Genomic DNA, 24,216 nt, shown 5'->3' on the forward strand with positions numbered 1-24,216 from the left:
ATAGACTGAAAGTAAAAGGATGGAAAACAGTTCTCCATGAAACATGAACCCAGAAATGAGCAGGAGTAGTTATCTTATTTGTAGAAATGGTAAATTTCAAATGAAAACTAATTAAGGCAGACAAAGAAGGTCACTTCATCCTTATAAATGGAACAATACCAGAGGAAGAGATGACAATCATAAATATATATGCACCAAATACTAATGCCCCAGCTATACAAAACAAATATTAAGGGACATGCAAAGCCAAATAAGCACTAATACAATTGTAGTGGGGGACCTAAATACTCCGCTATCACAGATAGACAGATCAGAGGATCAACACCTACTTTGAGAAACTGTACTATAATAAAATGGAAAACACAGAAGAAATGGACAGATTTCTTGATACTTATGAATTACCAAAATTGAACAAAGAGGATATAAAAATTCTAAACACCCCAAATACACTCAGTGAGATTAAAAATATAATTAAAAATTTACCAACAAAGAAAAGCCCAGGTCTTGTTGGCTTCACTACTGAATTCAAGACATTTAGAGAAGAACTACTGCCACTACTCTAAACTTTTCAGTGAAATTGAAAGGGAAGCAATACTTCCAAATTCATTCCTGGAAGCAAGTGTTGCTTCGATTCCAAAACCAGAGAAAGATCCAACCAAAAAAGAGAAGTATAGTCCAATCTCTTTAATGAACATAGATGCAAAAATCCTCACTAAGATAATGCAAACAGAAGACAGAGGGTCATCAAGAAGATCATACACCCTGACCAAGTCAGATTTACTCCAGCAATTCAAGGATGGTTCAACATATGTAAACCAATAAATGTAATACACTATATTAACAGAGTCAAGGACAAAAACCATCTGATCATCTCAATAGAAGCAGAAAAATCAGTTGACAAAATTCAACTCCCATTCATGATAAAAACCCTGCAGAAAATTGGAATAGATGGTCTATATCTCAACTTAATAAAGGCTATGAAAAACCAACAGCCAACATCATATTAAATGGACAAAACTGAAAACCTTCATTCTGAAATCATGAACAAGAGAAGGATATCCACTATAAACACTCCTATTCAATATAGTTCCAGAAACATTAGCCACAGCAAGTAGGCATGAAAAATATTAAGCAATAAAGATAGAAAGGAAGAAGTTAAATTGCCATTGTTTGCTGATGATATGATACTCTACATAGAATACCCCAAAAACTCTGCCAAAAGACTTCCACATGTAATTGACACTCTCAGCAGAGTAGCTGGCTACAAGGTCAACACTAAAAAATTAATAGCCTTCTTGCACACAAATAACAGATTCACTGAGAGAGTAATTAGGGAAACAATTCCTTTCACAATAGCATCCCCCCAAAAAAAAGATGTATCCAGGAATCAGTCTAATGAAAGAAGCAAAAACCCTCTCTACACTGTAAACTACAGCACTCTGAAAAAAGAGATCAAAGAGAATATAAGAAAGTGAAAAGATATCCTCTGCTTCTGTGTAGGAAGAATAAACATAGTGAAAATAGCCATACTACCAAAACTGCAATACAGATTCAATGCAATCTCTATTGAAATTCCAACATTATATTTCACAGAAATAAAGAAAATAATCCAAAATCATTTGGAATCAGAAGAGAACTAGAATAGCAAAAGCAATTCTAGGCAACAGAGACATGGCAGGGGGTATCACAAACTGCAATTTGAAACTATACCAAAAAGCCACTGTGATAAAAAACAGCATGGTACTGGCAAAGAAAACAATCTGAGGATGAGTGGAATAGACTGGTAGATACATAAACAACTCCAGATGTACTCAGCCACCTCATCTCTGACAAGGGAGCCAACCATCCTCAGGGGAGGAAAGATAGCTTCTTTAATAAATGGTGTTGGAAAAACTGGATTTCAACCTGCCACAGATTAAAACTGGACCCCTATATTTCACCATGCACTAAATTAAAATCCAAGTGGATTAAGGATCTAAATATTAAAACAGAAATACTAAACTTGCTGGAAGATAAGTTAGGCAGAACTTTCAAAGGCATTGACACAGGAAAAGACTTTATGAACAAATCCTCAGTAGCATGGGATCTAGCACAAAGAATCAACAACTGGGATCTCATTAAAAAGCTTATGCACTGCAAAAGAAACCATCAACAGAACTGAGACAACCTACAATGTGGGAAAAAAAATTTGCCCGCTGCTCCTTGGACAAAGGATTATTACCTAGAATATATAAAGAACTAAAAAAAAAAAAAAAAACAGGGCCCCCCAAATGTAAAGATCCAATTAAAAAATGAGCATCTGAAATGAACAGACATTTCTCAAAGAAGTAAAAGCAGCAAATAAATATATGAAAAAATGTTCCACATCACTGATCATTCAAGAGATGGAGATGAAAACAACACTGAGATTTCACCTCACCCCACAAAGAATGGCTGCTATCAAGAAATCAACCAATAACAAATGTTGGTGGGGTTGTGGGAAGAAAGGAACCCTGCTCCATTGTTGGTGGGAGTTAAGACTGGTGCAACCATTGTGGAAAACAATGTGGAGATGCCTCAAAAACTAGGACTAGAGGTTTCATTTGACCCAGCTGTCCCTCTGCTGGGTATCTTTCCAAAAGAATTAAAAGTATCATACCACAGTGATATATACACGCCCATGCTTATAGTGGCACAGTTTTTAATAGCTTAAACTTGGAAACAACCCAATCAGTTGGAGAAGATGTGTTCATAAAGAAGATGTATTTTTTTCTATAAAATGGAGTACTACTCAGCCATAAAGAGTGAAACTAGAGTCTAACCCAATCAGTTGGAGAAGATGTGTTCATAAAGAAGATGTATTTTTTTCTATAAAATGGAGTACTACTCAGCCATAAAGAGTGAGAAACTAGAGTCATTTATAGGTAAGTGGATGCATACTGATGCCACACTCAAGTGAAATAAATAAGACACACATGTGTAAATACTGAATAGTTTAACTGGTGTGTAAAACTAAAAGTTTAAATAAGGATCAACATGTATAAATGATATTGTGTAATAGGAAGAAAAGATCCAAAAGAGTAGGGGAAGTGGGAAGGGTAGTGGAAGGTAAGAAGGAAAAAGAAAAAACATGAGAAAAGGAAAAAATTGAAACAAAGTTTTTGCAAATAGGAAAGGTACAGGGGGTGAAAGAAGGGCAGGGGTGTGGGGAAACAAATAAGAAACAAGACATATCATGTAAAAGCACAACATCACAATGATGAATGACATCACAATGATGAATTACTATATACCTAAGAAGTACCAATAAACTGTATGAAAAATAAGAAAGAATATATAAATGTCAGGAATGTATACAATCCTTTTTTATGATAACTTGTACACAGACTTGTTATTCTTAATAAGACAGTTGCATTTTTACATAAGCTTTCATTTCTTTGCCTAGTTTTTCTTACCACTATAATGTCAATTATCCTCAGTATAAGACTTTGAAGGTGGGAGGTGTTCTTTTTAATTTCAGTTTACAAAGCACAAAACTCCACAGTGCCCTCAGACTTTAACAGAAAAGTACTAAAACCCCATATTTAGCTACTGTTCTTTTTAGCACTTTGTTATAATACACTCTCTAGGGAACACGCATCATTATTAGCAATGAAGAGTCTCATGTTTATTAAATATTTTAGTTTTCTTTTGCTTCCTCCTACCTAGTGATCCATTCATTTGTAGCTACTCAAAATTATGTAAGGTTTATAGAAATAAGGACTTTTATTTCCTGATTGCTTTATCTGTATGCATAGTAAGAATAAGAGAAACTCCAAACTTGTTGCAAACATTTCCCCAAAATGTTATTATTTTTTTCTCATTGAGTTTATTGGTACTTTTTAGGTATACAGTACAGTTACCTTCATCTTTGGGATCTTGTAGCTTTATATGACAGATCTTGGTTCTCATTTTTCCCCATACCCCTGCCCTCCCTTTACCCTCTCCACCCTTCCCTATTTACAAAGACTTTGTTTCCATTTTTTTATTTTCTTATATTTTTTCTTTTTCCTTATTTCCTTTCCCCTCCCCTTCCCACTTCCCCTACACTTTTAGTCCTTTTCTTCCTATTTCATATTGTCAAAAATGGAATACTACTCAGCCATAATGAATGAGAAATGAGTCATTCACAGATGCATATTAAGGTCATAACTAAAAGTGTAAATAAGATCCAAATGGTATAATGTCACTATTTTTAAACAATGATATTAAAACTGTTTATTTACCATGTGTATGAGTACAGATAATTTTTTAATACTACTATTTACAGATTACTACTGTTTTTAGTTTCTCTTGGCACCTCTGTACATACATTGACAAATAAAGATTGTTTTCCTTCTTTCATTATTTCTATGATGCAAACTCATATCAAGCACTGAATTAGCTGCTTGAGAAAGTAGGTGAGAAATGTGGCAAAGACCCTAAACCACATGAACTGGTGTGGAGAAAAATAATTAATTATAAATATAATGAGTAAAAATTTAAGTTTGTTTGATTGTAAAAATGTCATAAAAATCAGCAAAAATACATAGACTAGGGTGACTACTATCTGGATTATTGCAGCAGAGATAAATAAAGGATTCATTCAGATATTTAGAACTTTTTCACCTAAATAGTGACGTATGGATGTAGGAATTAAATATACTTAGGTAACAGAAACTAGCGTAACTGAGTCAGGAAAAGTCAAGAATATCTTTAAGTTGAACAAAATAGAGTTTATTTTCTGTGTTACTATCAGAACCTCCAGTAAGTTTATATGACTCTATAGCTTGTATTACATATCATATTCAGAGTTGGTTCATGTCATAAACTATAAATAGTTGGTGGTTTAATTTATAAGTTCTCAACTATTTTTGAAATTTATTCAAGCAGTCTTCTGGGGTTTTCTGCTTGACTTGGGTCTAGCAGGATGTGTTTTGTGTGATATTTAATTTTATATGCCAACCTGGGTGGGCTACAGGATAACCAAACGGCAGGAGTGTCTGTGAGAGTGTTTGCAGAAGGCATGAGAATTTCATTTAGTCCACTGACTGAAGATGATCCTCCCTATTTTGAGTGGATACAGTTCTGTCCCTTAAGGGCTAAAAGGTAGAGGAAGTATGAATTTTCTCTCTCATGTGACCTGAACTGAGAACTCCATCACTCCTGCCCTTCAACAGTACCTAGGCCTTTGGAGTCAGACTACAACTTAAACAATTGATCTTTCACTCCTGGAACTCTGGCCATGGGTTGAATGTACACCACTGACTTTCCTAGGCCTCCAGTTTGAAGATAACCACTCAAAGGTCTTTGGCTACCATGACTGCACTAGTCAATCCCTCATAATAAATCTCTTTTTTATCCCCAGACTAATAAACTCTATTACCCATAAAGTTAAATAAAATGATTGACATGGGGGATAAACCAAAATGAAGAAGTGGCTGTTCTACAAATTCCTCTTACTCTTAAGTCTAACATTAGAAAATGTTTACTTTTTAAAGTAAATTCTGGGCACTCTTATCTGATGTATCTGTTTTAGAGATTGTGTTTGTCTTTGTTGGTAATTGATTTCCCTCAATGAAACTTCTTCGAAGTTATTTACACTAATTTGAATGCTTCAGGTATCAAAAGGTAGTCATAGCATCTGGTACATGGAACATGGTCAAACCTAAACAAAAATATTAGTTAAAGCATACTTTTATAAAGGTACTGTTAATTTCCTTGATGACACAAAGGTGAAAAATGTAATCCTGTAGTCACAGATTCTCTAGCTGGAAAGTGGGATGCATTTCCGTGATTACTGACCTCAAAAGTGCAAAGCTCAATCTATCCCTGGATTACAGAGAAAATTTCCATCTGTAATGCACTGTGCTTCTCAAGGTGATATCTTCCTTCAACTGCTCTAATAATTGCCAGCTAAATTTTCATCCATGTGTGTGGGCTTTTCAATTTCCTATCACAAACTTTCTTTATAGATTGTAAAGAAATTTTAATGTAGGATTTTTGAACAGGAAAATGGCACAAACTTACCTGAAAGTAATTATCCTTTCACCACTTCATCAGAAAGCTGTCTTGGAAGACATCTGCTGGGCACTACCCAGAATACAGTACTATCTAAATATGTTATTATTTGCAATTTCTCACAATATCAGGGTTAGATGGAAGACTCCATTTAAATTTTATTTTTGGTTTACAAGCATGTAAGATATGTTGTTCCTTAAAAAAAAGAATATCCATGTATTCAAATAGTTAATAAGTAATAAGATACATAGAAGGTTGAATTCAGATTTAAAAGAGATATTTAATGGACAAATAAATGATGGATATGACATGTCTGACTTTACCATCAGTATTGCATAAAGGATTAGTGTCAAAAATATATATGAAATTTATTCAACTAAAAAGAATAAAAACAAATTACCCAAGGATCCCACAATGTATTGAATACATGTTTGTCCAAAGATGGTGTAAAACAGCCAACAGGTACATGGAAATATAGTCAACATTACTAATCATCAGGAAAAATGAAATCAAAGCTACAAAGAAGTATCTCATTCCTGTTAGGAAAACTATTATTTGAGAAATGGAATATAATAAGTATGATAAGATTATGGAGAAATTGGAATCATTGTATACTGCCAGTGAGACTGAAAAGTGGCCCGGCCACTATGGAAGTTTTTTAAAAATTAAAAATAGAACTACCTTATGACTGAGAGATCCCAAATTTGGGTATCCACCCAAAAGATTTGAAATTAAGCTTATATAGAAATAGGGCTATGCTTATATTTATCATAACATTATACACAATAGCCAAAATATGTAAAAAACCCAAATATCCATTGAGGCATGAATGGATAAGGAAAATGACATATATATTGAACACTATTTGACCTGAACAAAAAAAATAATTGTACTGTAATGTACTGTATACTACAAATAATCCTGGGAGGTATTACATTAAGTTAAATAAGCCAGTAACAGAAGGTCATGTACTGAGCAGTTTTGCCTATAGAAGGTATCAAAATTGTTAAATTCATAGCAGCAGAAAGGAGACTGGCATTTTCACATTTTTAGAAGGGGAGAAGGAGTTAATATTCAAAGGACGTAAATTTTCAGTTATGCAAGATGAATAAACTCTAGAGATCTGTTATACAACAACATACCCATAGTTAATCACATAATATCATATTCTTAGAAATTTGTTAAAATGGGTATATATTATTTTAACTGTTCTTACCAAAATAAAAATATTTTTTTCTTTTATTGTATTTATTGGTATAATCTAGGTATATAATACAGTTACATTCATTATTGGGATCCTGTACCTTTACATGATAGGTCTTGATTCTCATTTTTTCCCTTATTCCTGACCTCCCTTCACCTGCTCCTCCCCTCCCCATTTACAAAATCTTTATTTCCATTTTTTCAGTTTCTCATATTTTTTTCCTCTCCCTTATTACCTTTCCCCCACCCTTCCCACTCTCCCTACACCTTTAGCCCTTTACTTCCTATTTCACATTATTAATTATCTCATTAGGATCCTGTGTACTATTATAGTGTTTCACACCAGAGAAACTATTCGGTATTTCAGTTAAAGAAATCTCTCTATGAACATTAAAAACAGGGAATCCTAAAATAAAACTAAAAAGGAAATTAAAAGAGAAAAGGCAATAATGTAAGATTAAAATAAACCTAAACCAAAATAAAAATCTTAATCTAAACATTTATAATAATATCAGATTTTGAATAATATTTTCTAGATTACTAGTAATATTATTAATTATGGTTTATGATTTACACATTTGTTATTTATACTTAACTCATGGATGGGGAATATATCCTTTAAGGTCATAGAGTTTCAGGTTTGCCAAATAAATATTTCTTAATTAAAATTAATTAAATTAATTTAATTTAAGAAGGAATAAAATTAGAGAGCATTCATTGCTTTTCTCTATGATGCTGAGTCTTTTTAAATGCCTTTCACTTTACTTTCCAGCAAATTTTATATTTAATGGATAACAGTCATTAAGAATGTTGCTCCACTCATAAGAATTATAGCAAGTTTTCTATTACATAAATGTGGTTGATGAAATTTAGATTATATTTTAATATCCATAATTCTTGTTTGTACTTCTCTTTCTCTGTTTTCCTGTCTCTGTCTCTGTCTCTTGCACACATGCATGCACGCACACACACACACACACACACACACACACACACACATACACACATTACCCTTCTCAAGTTTTGTACTAGTTTGAAAAAGAATATGATGGAATTTCAGAAAAAATTTCCCATACCTAATGCCTATTTCTCTTCTATTTTCTACATTGTATATATTATGCTTATGTATCTACTTATATATGTATTGAGTGATTATTGGGATTTTAATAAGGTATATTTAACACCTACACCTAAAGTGTATTAATGAATATAATTATCACTAGACAAATTATTTGAAAATATATTAAAGGGACCAACAAGTTTTATTCATTCATATTTCATTTTAAAATGAGTTCCTAGAGAAATTGTAAGATAGTAAAAGGGATTTCTAAAGAATAAATAAAAATCATAAAATTATACAAAATATAGGTATACTTATAAAATTTATTTCCTGTTTCTGGATATTATTTCTGCTGTTTCTAGAGTTTTTTTCCCATTGAACAAAACTCGATACAATTTTATTTATAAAATTATATTGTTTATATTGTTGCAATAAACAAGCATCAGAAAATGGAGTGTCAGAAGCACACGAAAGGTAAATTTAATGAAAATATATATTTAAAAAATGCTTATAAACTGTTAGCAAAGGGTAGAATGAGCAAGGATGATGAGCACCAAAGGAATTTGAAAGGGCTCCTGAAGTTTCATACTTTTTACAATTGCCCCTCAACGTGACCCTAATGCATGACACCAAGTCATTTCAAGCACTTGAAAAAAATATGGTCTTCCTTGTCATATTCCTGAAGGCTTCCTTGACTTGCTGATTCCCTAGGCTATAAATAAAGGGTTTCAGCATGGGGGCTACAGAGGTATTTAGCACAGCAACTCCCTTGCTTAAAGATACTCTTTCTTCTGCAGAAGGTTTAATATACATAAAAATGCAGCTGCCATAAGATATAGAAATGACAATCATGTGGGATGAGCACTAGAAAGGGCTTTTGTCCTCTGAATAGTAAAAGGAAACTTCAAAATTGTTCTGATAATATATACATAGGATAGGAATATTAATGACAAAGTGAACATAAGAGTAAACACAGCACAGGAAAATCCCATTATCTCCAGGAATTTTGTGTCTGAACAAGAAAGTTGCAGCAGAGGAAAATAATCACAAGTAAAATGGTCAATAATATTGGACCTACAGTAATCGAGCTGTAAGAGCAACATGAGCAAAGGAAAGATGATCAAGAATGAAATCAGCCAGGAAGCAAAGACAAGTATCATGCAGACCTTTTGATTCATGATGGTCAAGTAATGCAGAGGTTTGCAGATGGCAACATAACGATCATAGGACATGACAGCCAGAAGGTAAAATTCTGTGACTCCCAAGAGAATGAAAAAAAAACAACTGAGTTACACAGTTATTAAAGGAAATGGATTTATCTCCTGAAATAATGGTGCCCAGAAATTTAGGAATACTGACAGTTGTGAATGAAACTTCTAATAAGGAGAAGTTCCTTAGGAAGAAATACATGGGGGTCTTGAGGTGGGAATCCAGCAAGGTAAGGGTGATGATGGCCAGGTTCCCGGTGATGCTGAGCATGTAGGTGATAAAGAGAAATATAAAGATGACAACCTGGAGCTCCGGGTCATCAGACAAGCCCAAGAGGATAAACTCTGTTATTTCTGAATGGTTTCTCATTCTTTAGTTGCTGATTTCTTTTTCTCTTGCCAAACCTATAGGTGAAAGGATAAGCTTGAGGAGTAATAAGTATCCAAGAGTGGGAGCTTGGATTGTGCTGAAATAGTGTACCATGCCCACATTCTAGGGAAATTTAAAGTCACCCGATAATGACCATGTGTAGGACCCCAACCACTGTGTAGGCCCTAGAGAGTCTGCATATAACAAAGTACATTCCAATCTACTCCGCTCCCTCCTATCTACAGATAAGATTAGAGGAAGTGTATGTAAACTTGGTATGAGTAAACAAAGGTAATGTCTTAGGACTTTGATCAAGACAGGGCATCCTGAGTCTGGGTAACCAACGCAGGATGCCAGACATGTCATAAACCAGACCCCCTAAGGGATAGCAGGAAACTAACCCCCTGACCCCCTTACTGTGCTTACAATCCTTTCCACTAGTCTTCACAAAGGGACTCCATGCTAATAGGCCAGACTGTGCTTCTTCATATGCTAATTGCTACCTTGGTTAACAGCCCGCCCAGGGGCAAATGGTTTGACAAAAGGTGACCCTAGAACATTTCCTGCATAAGATAAGCAATGTGTTTGCAGTCTTGTTCTGTGAATTCCCTGACTCTTTGTTTAGTAAAACCTTATAAAAAGTACCTCAGCCCCTGAGCAGTTGCCTCTCTGAGCCACCTGGTTCCGGGAGTGCCGTCTGGCCAGACTAATAAAGGTCTTTTACCATCTAGGCTGGTGTGTTCCTTCCTGGGTTTCTCGGTTCTCTGTCGTGTTCCCGGAGTCTCGCTGGGTGTTAGGGCCCAGCCTCGTGGAGGCCTTTCGGCTGTCCACGCTCCGTGGAGTGGAAGTGAGACTTTAGTTCTTACATATGATCCTTTAATTTCCTTTCTTGAAGAGAAATATTCTTTAATTAAGACATGTTAAAGAATAGTTTAGTATCCAAACTCCAATGCCTTGCCATTTCACTTCAATTAGAGAATGTATTGTCAAAAAAGAGGGCCCAGCCTCGTGGAGGCCTTTCGGCTGTCCACGCTCCGTGGAGTGGAAGTGAGACTTTAGTTCTTACATATGATCCTTTAATTTCCTTTCTTGAAGAGAAATATTCTTTAATTAAGACATGTTAAAGAATAGTTTAGTATCCAAACTCCAATGCCTTGCCATTTCACTTCAATTAGAGAATGTATTGTCAAAAAAGAAAAATAAATTCTGGACAGAATATGAAGAAAAAGGACCTTTTACACATTATTGGTTAAAATGCAAATTTGTATAGATATTAGGAAGAACAGTATGGATGTTCACAAAAAAACTAAAAATAGAACTACTATATGATACAGTTATCCTATTCCTTTGTGTATGTCCAGAGGAAATCAGTGCACAAGAGAAATATCTGTATGCCTACATTTATTTGTTTTTACCAGTTTCGTTTTATTTTTTTTCCTCATTGAGTTTATTGGTACATTTTAGGTATACAGTACAGTTACATACATTATTGGGATCTTGTACCTTTACATGACAGGTCTTGGTTCCCATTTTTTCCCCTTGTCCCTGCCCTCCCTTCAGCCCTTCTCCCCTCCCCCTTTACAAACACTCCATTTCCATTTTTTCATTTTCTCATATTTTTTCTTTTCCCTTATTAGATTTCTCCTACCCTTCCCACTTTCCCTACACCTTTATCACCTTTCTTCCTATTTCACACTATCCATTATATCATTAGGATCTTATATACTATTATGTTAGGCAGAACTCTTGAAAACATTGGCATAGAAAAAGATTTTATGAACAAATCCTCAGTAGCACGGGAACTAGCAGAAAAAAAATCAACAACGGAGATCTCATCTTATTAAAAATCTTCTGCACTGCAAAAGAAACCATCGACAGAACTAAGAGACAACCTACAATGTGGGAAAAAATTTTTACCAGCTGCTCCTCAGACAAAGGGCTACTTTCTAGAATATATAAAGAGCTCAAAACAATTTGCCTATGTTTATTATAACATTACCAAGCCTATCCAAAGTATTAAATGAGCTTATATGTCAAGCAACAGATAATGGATAAAGGAAACATGTTATACACACATGATGGAGTATTACTCACAAAAAATATCTCTGCAATTTATGACAAAAGGGATGGAACTGAAGGACATGGCATTAAATGATAAAAGCCAGACACAGAAAGAGAAGTTTCACTTGTTTTCTCTGGTATAGGGATACTAAAAAATAAGCTGCAAGTAGAATAGTTATTAATAGGCATTGAGAAGGATTCACGGGTGGGAGCAAGAAGGTGGGAGAAAGGTGGTTGAATATGATCAATGCATATTATGAATATATCATACTGAACTCTATTAGTTTGTATAATAAGTATGGATGATAAAAAAATTTTAAAAAATGATATTCTACAATTTGAAAGGAGCAAGTTTGTGAGAATATATTTCTCTGTCCAAATATTACCTCTTACCTTTAAGATTTCTTTTCAGATAGAATCACCTACATGTCATTGCTTCAATATCTACATTTTCCCCTTTGTGTAGTTTTTTTGTGTTTAAAAATTTTATTACACCTGAAATTATCAAAAATGGAAAAGATATGTCATTTTTAAAAGGTGACCATTTTGTCCTTAGTCATGTCAATTTTTGCTAACACATCACAGCTTTTCTAACTCCCATTGCTCCCACATGAGAAGTCAGATATACTGAATCCTTGCCAGGAGCACCTCGAATGTCAGAAATAGAAGAAAGAAAAATGTACAAAACAATGTGAGGTGCAAAGCCTAAGCCTGAGATGTAGTGCATGTGAATGTCTTGCAAACTTGCATGATATTAATCTCTCTGATTCCTGCTCAACCTATTTTTGTTTTCCTGTATTTGTTCTAATAATATTATTGTTATGAATATTTGAGAAATGTCTTCAGTTAAAGAGATAAATAAGAATTCAAGAAAACTATTTTAGTAGTTTTATTTAAATGATGTGGATAAGTTTTACTGATTTTCCCTTTTTAAATAAACACAGCTTTAATGATATTGCCATAGTTTATGTCCATAAGAAAAAGTGAGAATATCTAGTTTTGATTATTCCACATACTGGGTCTGAAATCACTTAATGCTCTGTGACCAGTTATTTCATCTATGTAGTTTCTTCCATAGATAAGTCAATGCCATATATTTTCTAAAATAAATTAATTTATGCAAAGCATTTGGAAAGAATTATTATCATTTAATGAAAGCTATATAGACTTGTTTTATAGAGAAAGTATTCCTAACCACTGAGCTAAACTTCTGTGATTAGGAGGAGCTAAACCTCTGGGATGGTGTTTTATGTTAAAAGTAATGTCTTAAATAAAAAGTAAATAGAATAGGAATTACCTGATTGTACAGTTATCTGTCACATTTGTACAATAAATTTTAGATTTTTTTTAACCTTGTGTATATGGCATTCACCTGTCCCACTGTTTTGTATCTGCCTCAACATTTTATCACCATGTGCACACACACACACACACACACACACACACTACTTCTACCATCACTTACCAGGATTTGATCACTGCATTTGAGGCATGTTATATATCCATAGACATCACCATTTCTACCCTGCTATTACATTAGTAATAACCTCAACCTTAGTAATAACTTATGTATTAGTAATAGCATAAAATATAAGACTGTTACTAGTTTTGTGAGCAGTACACAGCATATCTAAACAGCTCTTCTCTTATTCCCATGACACTAGGTATGTTACCCACTGTAAATATGCATGAAAACCTCAACATCTTCCTAACTCACCACATTTAGGCTGTACTTAAATCTCTGTGAACTTTACTCTTACACTATGCATTTGCAAATGTTAGGACTAGATATTCAAGCTATTTCAACATATTTCAGTTCCTAGAATTGTTATATTACGTTTAAAGGAAAAATTTGCTTCATGTTTAGTTTGTTGAAAAAACATTTAATTCAAATATTTAATTTAACTAATTTAATTCAAAAATTTAATGCCAAAAGGAAACATCTAATTCATGTTTAGTTTGTTATTGAATCACATCTGTAATTAGCCACAGTTCTCTAATTTGTGATATGTAGAATACAGCCTAGATAGTACTTGGTATTATATTTGTTTTGTAAGATGTATTTCCCCACATTAGTTACTTTACAAAAGTTACTTACATACTTCCCTTATTGAGTAAATTTAAAACAGATGATGTGTAAAAGAAATTATATTTTATTAATATAAAAATTTAAAGAAAACTTCATAAAGGGTCAGGGACTTAGTTCAGTGGCACAGTGCTACCTCACAAGTACAAATCCTGAGTTCAATCCCAGATACCAAAAAAAAAAAAAAGAAAGAAAGAAAGAAACAAAGAAACAAAGCTTCACAAAACATTAGATTTATTGGATCTTACTACACTTTGGAAGAGTGTGACAAGAGAATTTGCTTCTATTTTATTTCTGGTGCATAGATTTGCACATATATGTTATTTTTGTTTTTAATAATATTTTAAGTAAAACAATAACTTTGAAAGCATAGGGTGTTTTTGAATATTTACTCAATTGCTCTCTTCTTCAGTTAAATCTCCTTATAAATCATTAGACAACTTTCACAAAGCATAACTGCTAAATATACATTTTTGATCATGGCATACTTTTCTTTCTACCTTATGAGTTTAAAGACCTTTTTGGATTTAGACTAATACATTAGAGAACAGGATAATTGCATAATGCAAAGTGTGGACGATATTTGGCTCAGCTTTCTAATTACACTCACTACATTTCTGGCACTGCGCAAGCATTTCAGACCCTGGGTCATGACACATGGGTTCCTTCGAGAATGTCTCTCAGCCTGAATGAAAGAAAAGACTCTTCAGCAGAGTCACCTGAAAGCTTATCAGACTCATTTTACTAGAACTTCTTTTTAATGTGTTTTACAAATGTTTGACCTGACTTTCCTTAGAGAAGAATGAATAGTTTATATCTATTAATTTTAATAATTATGAACAAGCTTAATCCTCAGCGTTCATAGAGTGTGTATAGAAACAAGAAAGGGAAAAGCAAAGTTATCAAATAATATTGAATAATAATTTTATAAATGGTAACACGTGTAAGTGTTCTCGGTAAATGTCTAGTCATTTCCTCATACTTTATATTTGTTAAATAGCCATCTATCATTTCATCAAGAAAGAAGAAATAGATTAATGAGAAAATTGCCAAGTCAAAACCTTATTAATTTCTTATTTTTGGCATCATAAATTTAAGTTAGTGTCACAGAAAGCATAAAGGCTTTGTCATTAGAGAAACACATCTTTAAAATGCAAACATGTCTTAAAATAGAGTTTAATCTTTGGGTGAATTACTTAATTTATTTAGTTACATTTTCTCTGTTTAAAATGCAGTTTTAGTGGGCCAGGGATTTAGCTCAGTGGCTCTGCTGCCTACCTCGCAAGCGCAAGGACCAGAGTTCGATCCCTGGTACCAGAAAAAATAAAATAAAATAAAATAAAATGCAGTTTAAATTTCAAGGATCTTAATGAGAATGAAATAAAATTAGAAAATCAATACCCTCCCTAAATTGTGTGGCACATAGTCTCTAAGAATACCTATATTTATTTTTTCTTTTAGTTGGAATTATTTCCCAACTTCAAAAAGGGCATGCATACTTTTCCTCATTTATGGCATTACACTTTCCACTGTGTGGAACCTGTTATATTATATCTCATTTAGCTCTTAAAACACAGGTAGGAAACTTTTATTCTTAATCCCAAATGAAGCAATGAGGCTCTCAGAGATCATGTAACATCTTTTCATTTGTATGGCTAACAAATGTCAGTCCACCTAGAATTATACTTTTCCTTTAAACATAGAACTTCATAATCTGCAGAAGCACAGAGACATAGAGATGGTACATTCCTCCTTTTAATAAATAGAAAATAAATAAATCGATGTAATGAAAGAAGAGCTAGTATCCATTTCATGTATTTTCATATATCAAATATCAAAATAATACTTCAATATATCCTGCTTAGTAGGATCAGAAAATGAACCGTAAATTCTGAAATTTATGCTGAATCAATGCTGAAATTTATTTTGCACTGTTCTGTATATGTTTGACTTACCTCTACCTTTCATATAGTTGCACAAATAATCAGAATGGATGAAATTGTGAAAGTACAAGTAAATGCCACTGTTGAACATTCTCTCTCTTCAACTGATTTAGTTTTTTTATTTACAACGCTTTTGTCTTAATTTTCCATTTTAACCAAAGTGGATATATTTGTTTCACTGTAGAAAATGAGGAAAGAGAAAAGTATATAACACAAATAATACCACAAAATATTTTAAAATTGTTTGGCATCATCATTTCTACATAGATTTTATGTAGTGCGAAGGTCGTATTTTATTCATTCTTTTTGCCAGAAACTCAAGGGATTACTTCAGTGAATTAAACTTGCCCAAAGAAGAATGCCAAACAAAGGAATAAAAAACATAATGCATGTGAGTATGGAATTGGAAAGAGAAGCACAGAGGACAGTGTCCAGTGAGACAGAAGAAAATAATAAACAAACGACAACACTTTTTTCTTACTTCAGCATTATTTCTGGGACAGAGATCCAGTCAAATACAACACCACCATAACTCCTAACCTAATGTAGATCTACATCCAATATTCCATGACATTTTAAAAACTAAAATCCATTAAATTGTATAAGTATATTCATTATCTACATTACTTTTAATCAACCTTCATGAAAGAATTTTTACTACTATTCACAATTTACACTTTGTACTGAATAATAGCTCAATGGCAATAGTAATTGAAGAATTTAAAATTCACATGCCAGACACAGTATCAGAAGCCAGTATTTGCCCTGACAAAAGTAAGTGACTGAAAGCAGCTGATAAAATGTTAGAGGCTGTTAGTATAAGTTATCAAAATAGAAAATAATTCAAAAACTATTTTTTTATAAAATCATTATACCATATAACTTATTATTATTCAATGAATTTAGTGAAGTTTTTATTTCTGGACATTAACTTACCCATTATACAAAAGAGATAACTAATTTATTTTGGAATACAAGTGTGAAATTAAATAAGATATAGCACAGAATGCACCTAACCCCCAAGTGGCACAGAATAAGTGCTCTCACTAGAAAAGCTATCAGATTTCCAGGTTTTATTACAGCATTGGTGGCTACCATAACATTTACCTTTTAATATATTTTAAAAAATAAGTAGAGATAAACAAATAAAACATAAAACTTGTTATATGCTTCCAGCATATGTTGATGATAGAGAATGTTATGACTTTCAAAGTACTTCTAAGTGGAAAGGCCTAAATTCATCAGATTAATAGGAAGAATTAGACAGGAAGTGTTCCATGTAAACATCATGTGAGAAATGTGTTACAGATATTTAATACATCTATAATAATATTTAAAGGAAAATGATAATAGGAGACACCACAAAATGTAAGTCATCTTATTACAATAATGTTTACTGCTATAAAGTGTTAAGGTAAAATATTTTTATTATTAATAATAATCAGGGGGCTGGGGATTTACCTCAGTGGTTCCACCACTGGCCTTGCAAGCACAAGGTCCTGATTTTGATCCCTGGTAAATAATAATAATAATAATAATAATAATAATAATAATAAATAATAATAATAATGATGATAATCAGAAGAGTGATTTTCCATCCATAACTGAAAATGAATGATTACATGGAAACTACACATACTTCTAAAAAATGACATACCATAGTTACTTTCAGTTTACAAAGAAAGATCAAACTCATGAGCTCAGCACTACAGATAAATATCACATGCATAGTCCGAGGAAAGTAGGACATTTACTTTTTTATTCCATTATTGATCCTCAGGATTACATTCATTCTTGTTAATAATAATTTTCACTTGTTGCTACAAGACAGTGATTTATGAAGAAAGATTTTGAAAGCCTGCTTTACTTGCTGGTTCCTCAAAGTGTAAATAAAAGAGTTCAACATGGGAGCAATGGAAGTGTTGAGAATAGCTACTCCTTTGGTCAGTGATGCTCTTTCATTTGCTGAAGGCTTGACATAAATATATGCAGCACCCATAAGAGATGGAGATGACAATAGTGTGAGAGGAACAGGTAGAGAAAGTCTTTTTCCTCTGACTAGCAGAAGGGATTCTCAGAATGGTGTTAATGATGCTTATGTAGGAAAGCATCACCAATGCCAACGTGAAGAGCAGAGTAACAAAGGCAAAGTAAAAGCCAATCGTTTCCAAAAACCATGTATCTGAGCATAAAGGTTGTAAGATGGGGAAATAGTCAAAAGAGAAGTGGTCAATGACATTGAAAGCACAGAAATCCAACTTGAGAATAAGCATGAGTGGTGGGAAAATGGTCAGAAATCCTGCCAGATAAGAAATGAAGACCAGAAGAGTACAGATTTTCTTATTCATGATGGTGGTGTAATGCAAAGGCCTGCAGATGGCCACATAGCTATCACAGGACATAGCAGTGAGAAGAAAAAATTCAGACACACCCAGGGAAATGAAGAAAAATAGCTGAGCTAAGCAGTTGTTATAGGAAATGGTCTTGACTTTAGTAATTATTGAACACATGAATCTTGGAATAGAGACACTGGTGAATGTAATTTCCAAGAAGGAGAAGTTCCGGAGGAAGAAGTACATAGGAGTCTTTAACTGTGAATCTAACAAGGTGAGAATGATGAACGTTAGGTTTCCAGAAACACTCAGTAGGTAAATTATAAATAAAAAGATAAAAATTACAGCCTGAAGTTTTGGGTTGTCTGATGCACCCAAAAGCACAAACTCTGTAATGATTGTATGGTTTCTCATACCAATTTTTTTCATTCAAAAAATTTATTGCTGAAAAATAAAACAAAAAGAATGATTAAGTTGAATGTGAAAAGACTGAAATTTCAAACATGATGTGAACTGTCTCCAGTGAAATAAAGCCATAGACCATTTTTCCCTAAGTATTTTTGTAATGTTTTCTCATTCTTATTAAAGTAGAATGCATGTCTGATTCATCCTCTGTTAAAAAATAATCCTGTATACACAGGTCAATGTTTAAAGTCTTCTCATGAGTGATCATACATAAAACCTCTACACAATCACATTCTGTATACATGAAGTGTAAGTTTGAATTAGAAATTTCTGCAACAGTTTTTTTAAATTATACTTATAGCTTGAATATTGAGACTTCCTTCTTCAATTTCCAAACATTTTATTTTTTAGGACTGAAATATCTAACTTTTAGCTTTAGTTCTGCTATCTTTTACAAATTTCCAAAACTTACTATTGAAAGTTGATACTAAGCTTATTAAGAGTAATGATAATTTTTGTACTTCTTATGTACTTTAAAAATACAATTGTAGAATTAGATGTGGCTTTAGTCACAAAACTATTGAACAAAAGTTGCCTTGGTTGCAAACAAGATTAAAGTTGATTTCTTGAAAGAAAACATAGGCTAGACAAATTAATTGAAACTCACAGAGCCAGAGGTCAGTTTTATAGTTCTACAACATATCAATGCATTTATATCACTTGGTATGCCCTTTAAGTTAATAATGGGCTTTTATTGTTACTTTATTCTGTTTGTTATTCCATTTGAGGAAAAGAAGGAACTCAAAAAGGAGATTTTGAAGTCAAAATATAATCACCTCTTTTCCTGAACACAAACAAAAATAGAAACAATTTTCTACAGGCTTTGCTTTCATAGAAACCACTAAACTGTAAAATGTAACCTATATGGCATATATAACATATCTTAATTTTTAAATCCATTTTCCCACACCTTTATTCCCTTCCCTCCTTCTTTTGATCCCCTTCTTCTGTGAGAAAGGTTTGAGAGTTCTTTCAGTAAATTTCCAAGAAACATTGTATTAAAATACTTAAATGCAAAACATTTCAATGCTCTAGATAAGACAAAGACAGAATACTACTCAAAAATGACACAGCTTTAGACAATGATAACAGAGGTAAATTGATGTTATTTTTATTTCAACTGAAGAAAGAAAAGATGAAAGCAGAGATAAATTCAAGAAATGCAATGAGATCATGGCATATCTTTCTGGAATGACAAGACAGACAGAGAGATAAAAGCAAAAAAATACCTACTGATCAGCTGATATAGTAACCTGATTTCCCTTTGCCTGTAGTTAATTTTCCTAAATTACAGTTAGGCTTTGTGTATACTCAGGAGATATTTTGTCCTGAATTCTTCAGGGGTTGGTTAATCGAGGACTGACCTCCTACTCCACTGTGGATCATTCTTTGAAGTTCACTCTCATATTTTATTTATTTATACATCTCTTCCAATACAGAGCAAAATGAATAACTAAAATACCAGTATCTTTACAGTAAAAAGAGTAGTTTAAACCTTACTTTTAATTGTTTTTTTTTTTCTCATTGAATTTATTGGTACATTTTAGGGATACAGTACAGTTACATTCATTATTGGAATCTTGTACCTTTACATGACAGGTCTTGGTTCTCATTTTTTCCCAATACCCCTGCCCTCCCTTCACCTCCTCCACCTTCCCTATTTATGAAACCTTTGTTTCCATTTCTTTGTTTTCTCATATTTTTTATTTTCCCTTATTTACTTTCCTCTACATTTCCCACTTACCCTACACCTTTAGCAGTTACATTCATTATTGGAATCTTGTACCTTTACATGACAGGTCTTGGTTCTCATTTTTTCCCAATACCCCTGCCCTCCCTTCACCTCCTCCACCTTCCCTATTTATGAAACCTTTGTTTCCATTTCTTTGTTTTCTCATATTTTTTATTTTCCCTTATTTACTTTCCTCTACATTTCCCACTTACCCTACACCTTTAGCCATTTCCTTCCTATTTCACATTGTCAGTTACACCATTTGGATCTTATTTACAGTTTTAGTTCTTTACACCAGAGAAACTATTTGGTATTTATACATGTGTGACTTATTTACTTCACTTAAGAGTATGACTTCAATATGCATCCATTTTTCTATGAATGACTCTAATTTCTCATTATTTATGGCTGAGTATTATTCCATTTTATAGAAAAATTAGCTGTTTCCAAGTTTAAGCTATTACCAACTGTGCCACTATAAACATGGGTGAGCATATATCACTGTGATATGATTCTTTTAATTCTTCTGGAAAGATACAAAGCAGAGGGATAGCTGGGTCAAATGGAACCTCTAATCCTAGTTCTTTGAGGTATCTCCATATTGGTTTCCATAGTGGTTGAACCAGTCTGCACTCCCACCAACAATGGAGAAGGATTCCTGCCTTCCCACAACCCCACCAACATTTGCTATTGGTTAATTTCTTGATAGCATCCATCTGGGATGAGGTGGAATCTCAGTGTTGTTTTCATATGCATTTCTTGAATGATCAGTGATGTGGAACATTTTTTCATATATTTATTTGTTGCTTTTACTTCTTTGAGAAATGTCTGTTCATTTCATATGCCCATTTTTAAATTGGGTCTTTATATTTGGTTGGGCCTGATTTTTTTGAGTTGTTTATATATTCTGGATAATAGTCCTTTGTCTGAGAAGCATCTGGTAAAATTCTTTTCCCACATTATAGGTTGTCTCTTAGCTCTGTTGCTGGTTTCTGTTGCAGTGCAGAAGCTTTTTAATAAGAGGAGATCCCAGTTGTTGATTATCTGTGCTAGTTCTCATGCTACTGAGGATTTGTTCATAAAACTTTTCCTATGCCAATGTCTTCAAGAGTTGTACCTAACCTATTTTCCAGTAAGTTTAATATTTCTGTTTTAATATTTAGATCTTTGATCCACTTGAATTTTAGTTTAGTGAATGGTGAAAGATTGGGGTCTAGTTTCAATCTGTGGCAGTTGAAATCCAGTTTTGTTTTGTTTTTTAGCAAACATCTGTTAGGCTATGTTTCCTCCAGTGAAGATGGTTGACTTCTTTGTCAAGGATGAGGTAATGGAGTATGTCTGGAGTTGTGTCTTCTAATTGGTCCACTGATCCTCAGGTCTCTTGCTTTGCCAGTACCATGCTGATAATATCACAGTATCTTTGTAGCATAGTTTCAAATTGTGGGTTGTGATACCCCCTGTCATGTCTTTGTTTCATAGAATGGCTTTTGCTATTCTAGGTCTCTTCTGGTTCCAAGTGAAGTTTTGGAATCTTCTTAGTTCTGTGAAATACACTGTGGGGATTTCAATTGTGTTGCATTGAATCTATACAACAATTTTTTAAGTATGGCCATTTTCACTATATTGATGATTCCTAATTAGGAACAAAGAATGTCTTTCCATTTTCTTATATCCTCTTCAATCTCTTTTTTCATAATGCTGCAGTTTTCAACGTAGAGGTCTTGTACTTCCTTCATTAGATCAATTCCTAGAAACGTCTTTCTTTCTTTTCTTTTTTTTTTTTTTGAATGCCATTTTGAAAGGAATTCTTTCCCCAATTTCTCACTCAGCAATTTTGGTATTTGTGTGCAAGAAAGCTATTAATTTTTGAACTTTGAACTTGTATCCAGCTACTTTACTGAATCTTTCAATTAAGTCCACAAGATTTTTAGCAAATTTCCAAGTAATTGAAAAGATGCTCACATCATGAATAATTAGGAAAGAAAAGTCAACACAACAATGAGCTACCATCTCAAATCTGTCACGTTATCTATAATAAAAACTGAAAGATGGGTTTGTAGGGATGTAAAGACATGAGAACACTTTTACACAGTCAGTGGGAAAGTGTGGCAGTGTAGTCACAGAGAAAACCATGAAGGGCCATTAAGAATTGAAAGTAAACTGTCATATGGTTCACCAGTTCTATTTCTAGGATTATATTCAAATAAATGTAAATCAGGATGTTGAGGAGGCAGCTTCATGCTCATATTCACTGCAGCATTAGTCACAATAGCCATTTCTGGAAACAATTTAAATGTTCCCCAGCAGAGGACTGGATATAGAAAATGTAGTGCGCACACACAAAAGAATATTATTCAGCCTTTAACAAAAGGAAATTCTACCATACGCTGCAGCACTCATGAATTTGGAGTTAATTCACATTAACTTAATTGAAAAAGAAAGACAGCTGCAGAGGTGATTCACTGCATGATTCCAATTATATAAAGTATTTAAAATATTTAAACTCAGAAGTAAATTTGAATGTTGGTAACCAAAATCTTGATGGATAGGTAAAAGGGCACCTGTTTTACAATGCGTATAAATTTTCAGTTACGCAAGATAAATTTTAAATATCTTCTCTAGATGAGATTGCAGTTAGTGACTGTGAAAAGAGAGGTCACTTAAAAACAGTAGGGACTCATGAGAAATCAATCAAACAACTCCTAGATGATGCAAAGAAGAATAACATAAGACAGATAGGAATCCAGGAAGTAGCAGGAGAAAATACAAATGACTTAAAAAAGCTGTTTACAGAATTAACAAAAGAAAACTTCCCAAACAGAGGGGAAGAATTTGACATTCAGATAACTGAGGCATATAGGACCCCAACTAGCTGCAATAAAAAAAATCTACACCTAGACATATAATGATCAAGATCCCAGAAACCCAACAGAAGAACAAAATACTACAAGCAGTAAGAGAAAAGAAACAAATCACATGCAAAGGAAAGCCCATCAGAATCACAGCAAAATTTTCAACATAAATCCTTAGGTCAAGGAGAGCCTGGAGTGAAATATTTCAAATACTAAATGAGAACAACCTCCAACCTAGATTGATGTATCCTGCAAAACTCTCTTTCAAAATGGGTGGGGAAATAAGATACTTCCATGACAAAAAAAAAACACCTGAGAAACTACATGAATACCAAACCAGCACTACTAGGAATTCTAAACAATATCCTAGAAAAAGACAATGAAGGTAACAACACCATGAGGACCAACAGAGCAAAGCAAATAGGCAAGGCAAGAAACTAAAAGGAGAAGGCAAAAAAGTAAAAAGAGTCAACAAAAGGCCAATAACAGGACAATAATAAGTCAGTACATATCAGTTATAACCATTCATGTCAATGGCCTCCACTCACCAATCAAGAGAAATAGACTGGCAGAATGGATTAAGAAGCAAAATCCAACGTTACGTTGTATACAAGAAAAACACCTAGTGCAAAAAGAAGCACATAGACTGAAAGTAAAAGGATTGAAAACAATTCTCCACGCCACAAGAGCCCAGAAAAAAGCAGGGGTAGCAATCTTATTCACAGACAAAGTAAATTTCAAACCAAAACTGATTAAAAGAGACAAAGAAGGCCACTACATCCTTGTAAAGGGAACAATGCAAGAGGAAGAGATGACAATCATAAACATATATGCACCAAATATTAATGCCACCAACTATATAAAACAAATATTAAGAAACATGAA

At 33.4% G+C, this 24,216-nt stretch overlaps 2 protein-coding genes across 2 annotated transcripts; both read right to left on the bottom strand.

Annotated features, from left to right (window-relative positions):
* Window positions 1-3,345: 3,345 nt before the first annotated feature.
* LOC104876687 (olfactory receptor 6C1) lies at window positions 3,346-9,859 on the bottom strand. Its single transcript, XM_010644851.1, is given in 4 exon segments — window positions 3,346-3,387; window positions 8,942-9,147; window positions 9,150-9,561; window positions 9,563-9,859. Coding segments are annotated over 4 exon segments (957 nt in total).
* Window positions 9,860-17,759: 7,900 nt separating this feature from the next.
* On the bottom strand, window positions 17,760-18,696 carry LOC104876686 (olfactory receptor 6C3-like). The gene is given in 2 exon segments (XM_010644850.2): window positions 17,760-17,931; window positions 17,933-18,696. Coding segments are annotated over 2 exon segments (936 nt in total).
* Between the last annotated feature and the right edge of the window lie 5,520 nt (window positions 18,697-24,216).

Source organism: Fukomys damarensis, unplaced genomic scaffold, assembly GCF_012274545.1.
Source record: "Fukomys damarensis isolate Sample0158 unplaced genomic scaffold, DMR_v1.0_HiC HiC_scaffold_15, whole genome shotgun sequence".
Classification (NCBI taxonomy): domain Eukaryota; kingdom Metazoa; phylum Chordata; class Mammalia; order Rodentia; family Bathyergidae; genus Fukomys; species Fukomys damarensis.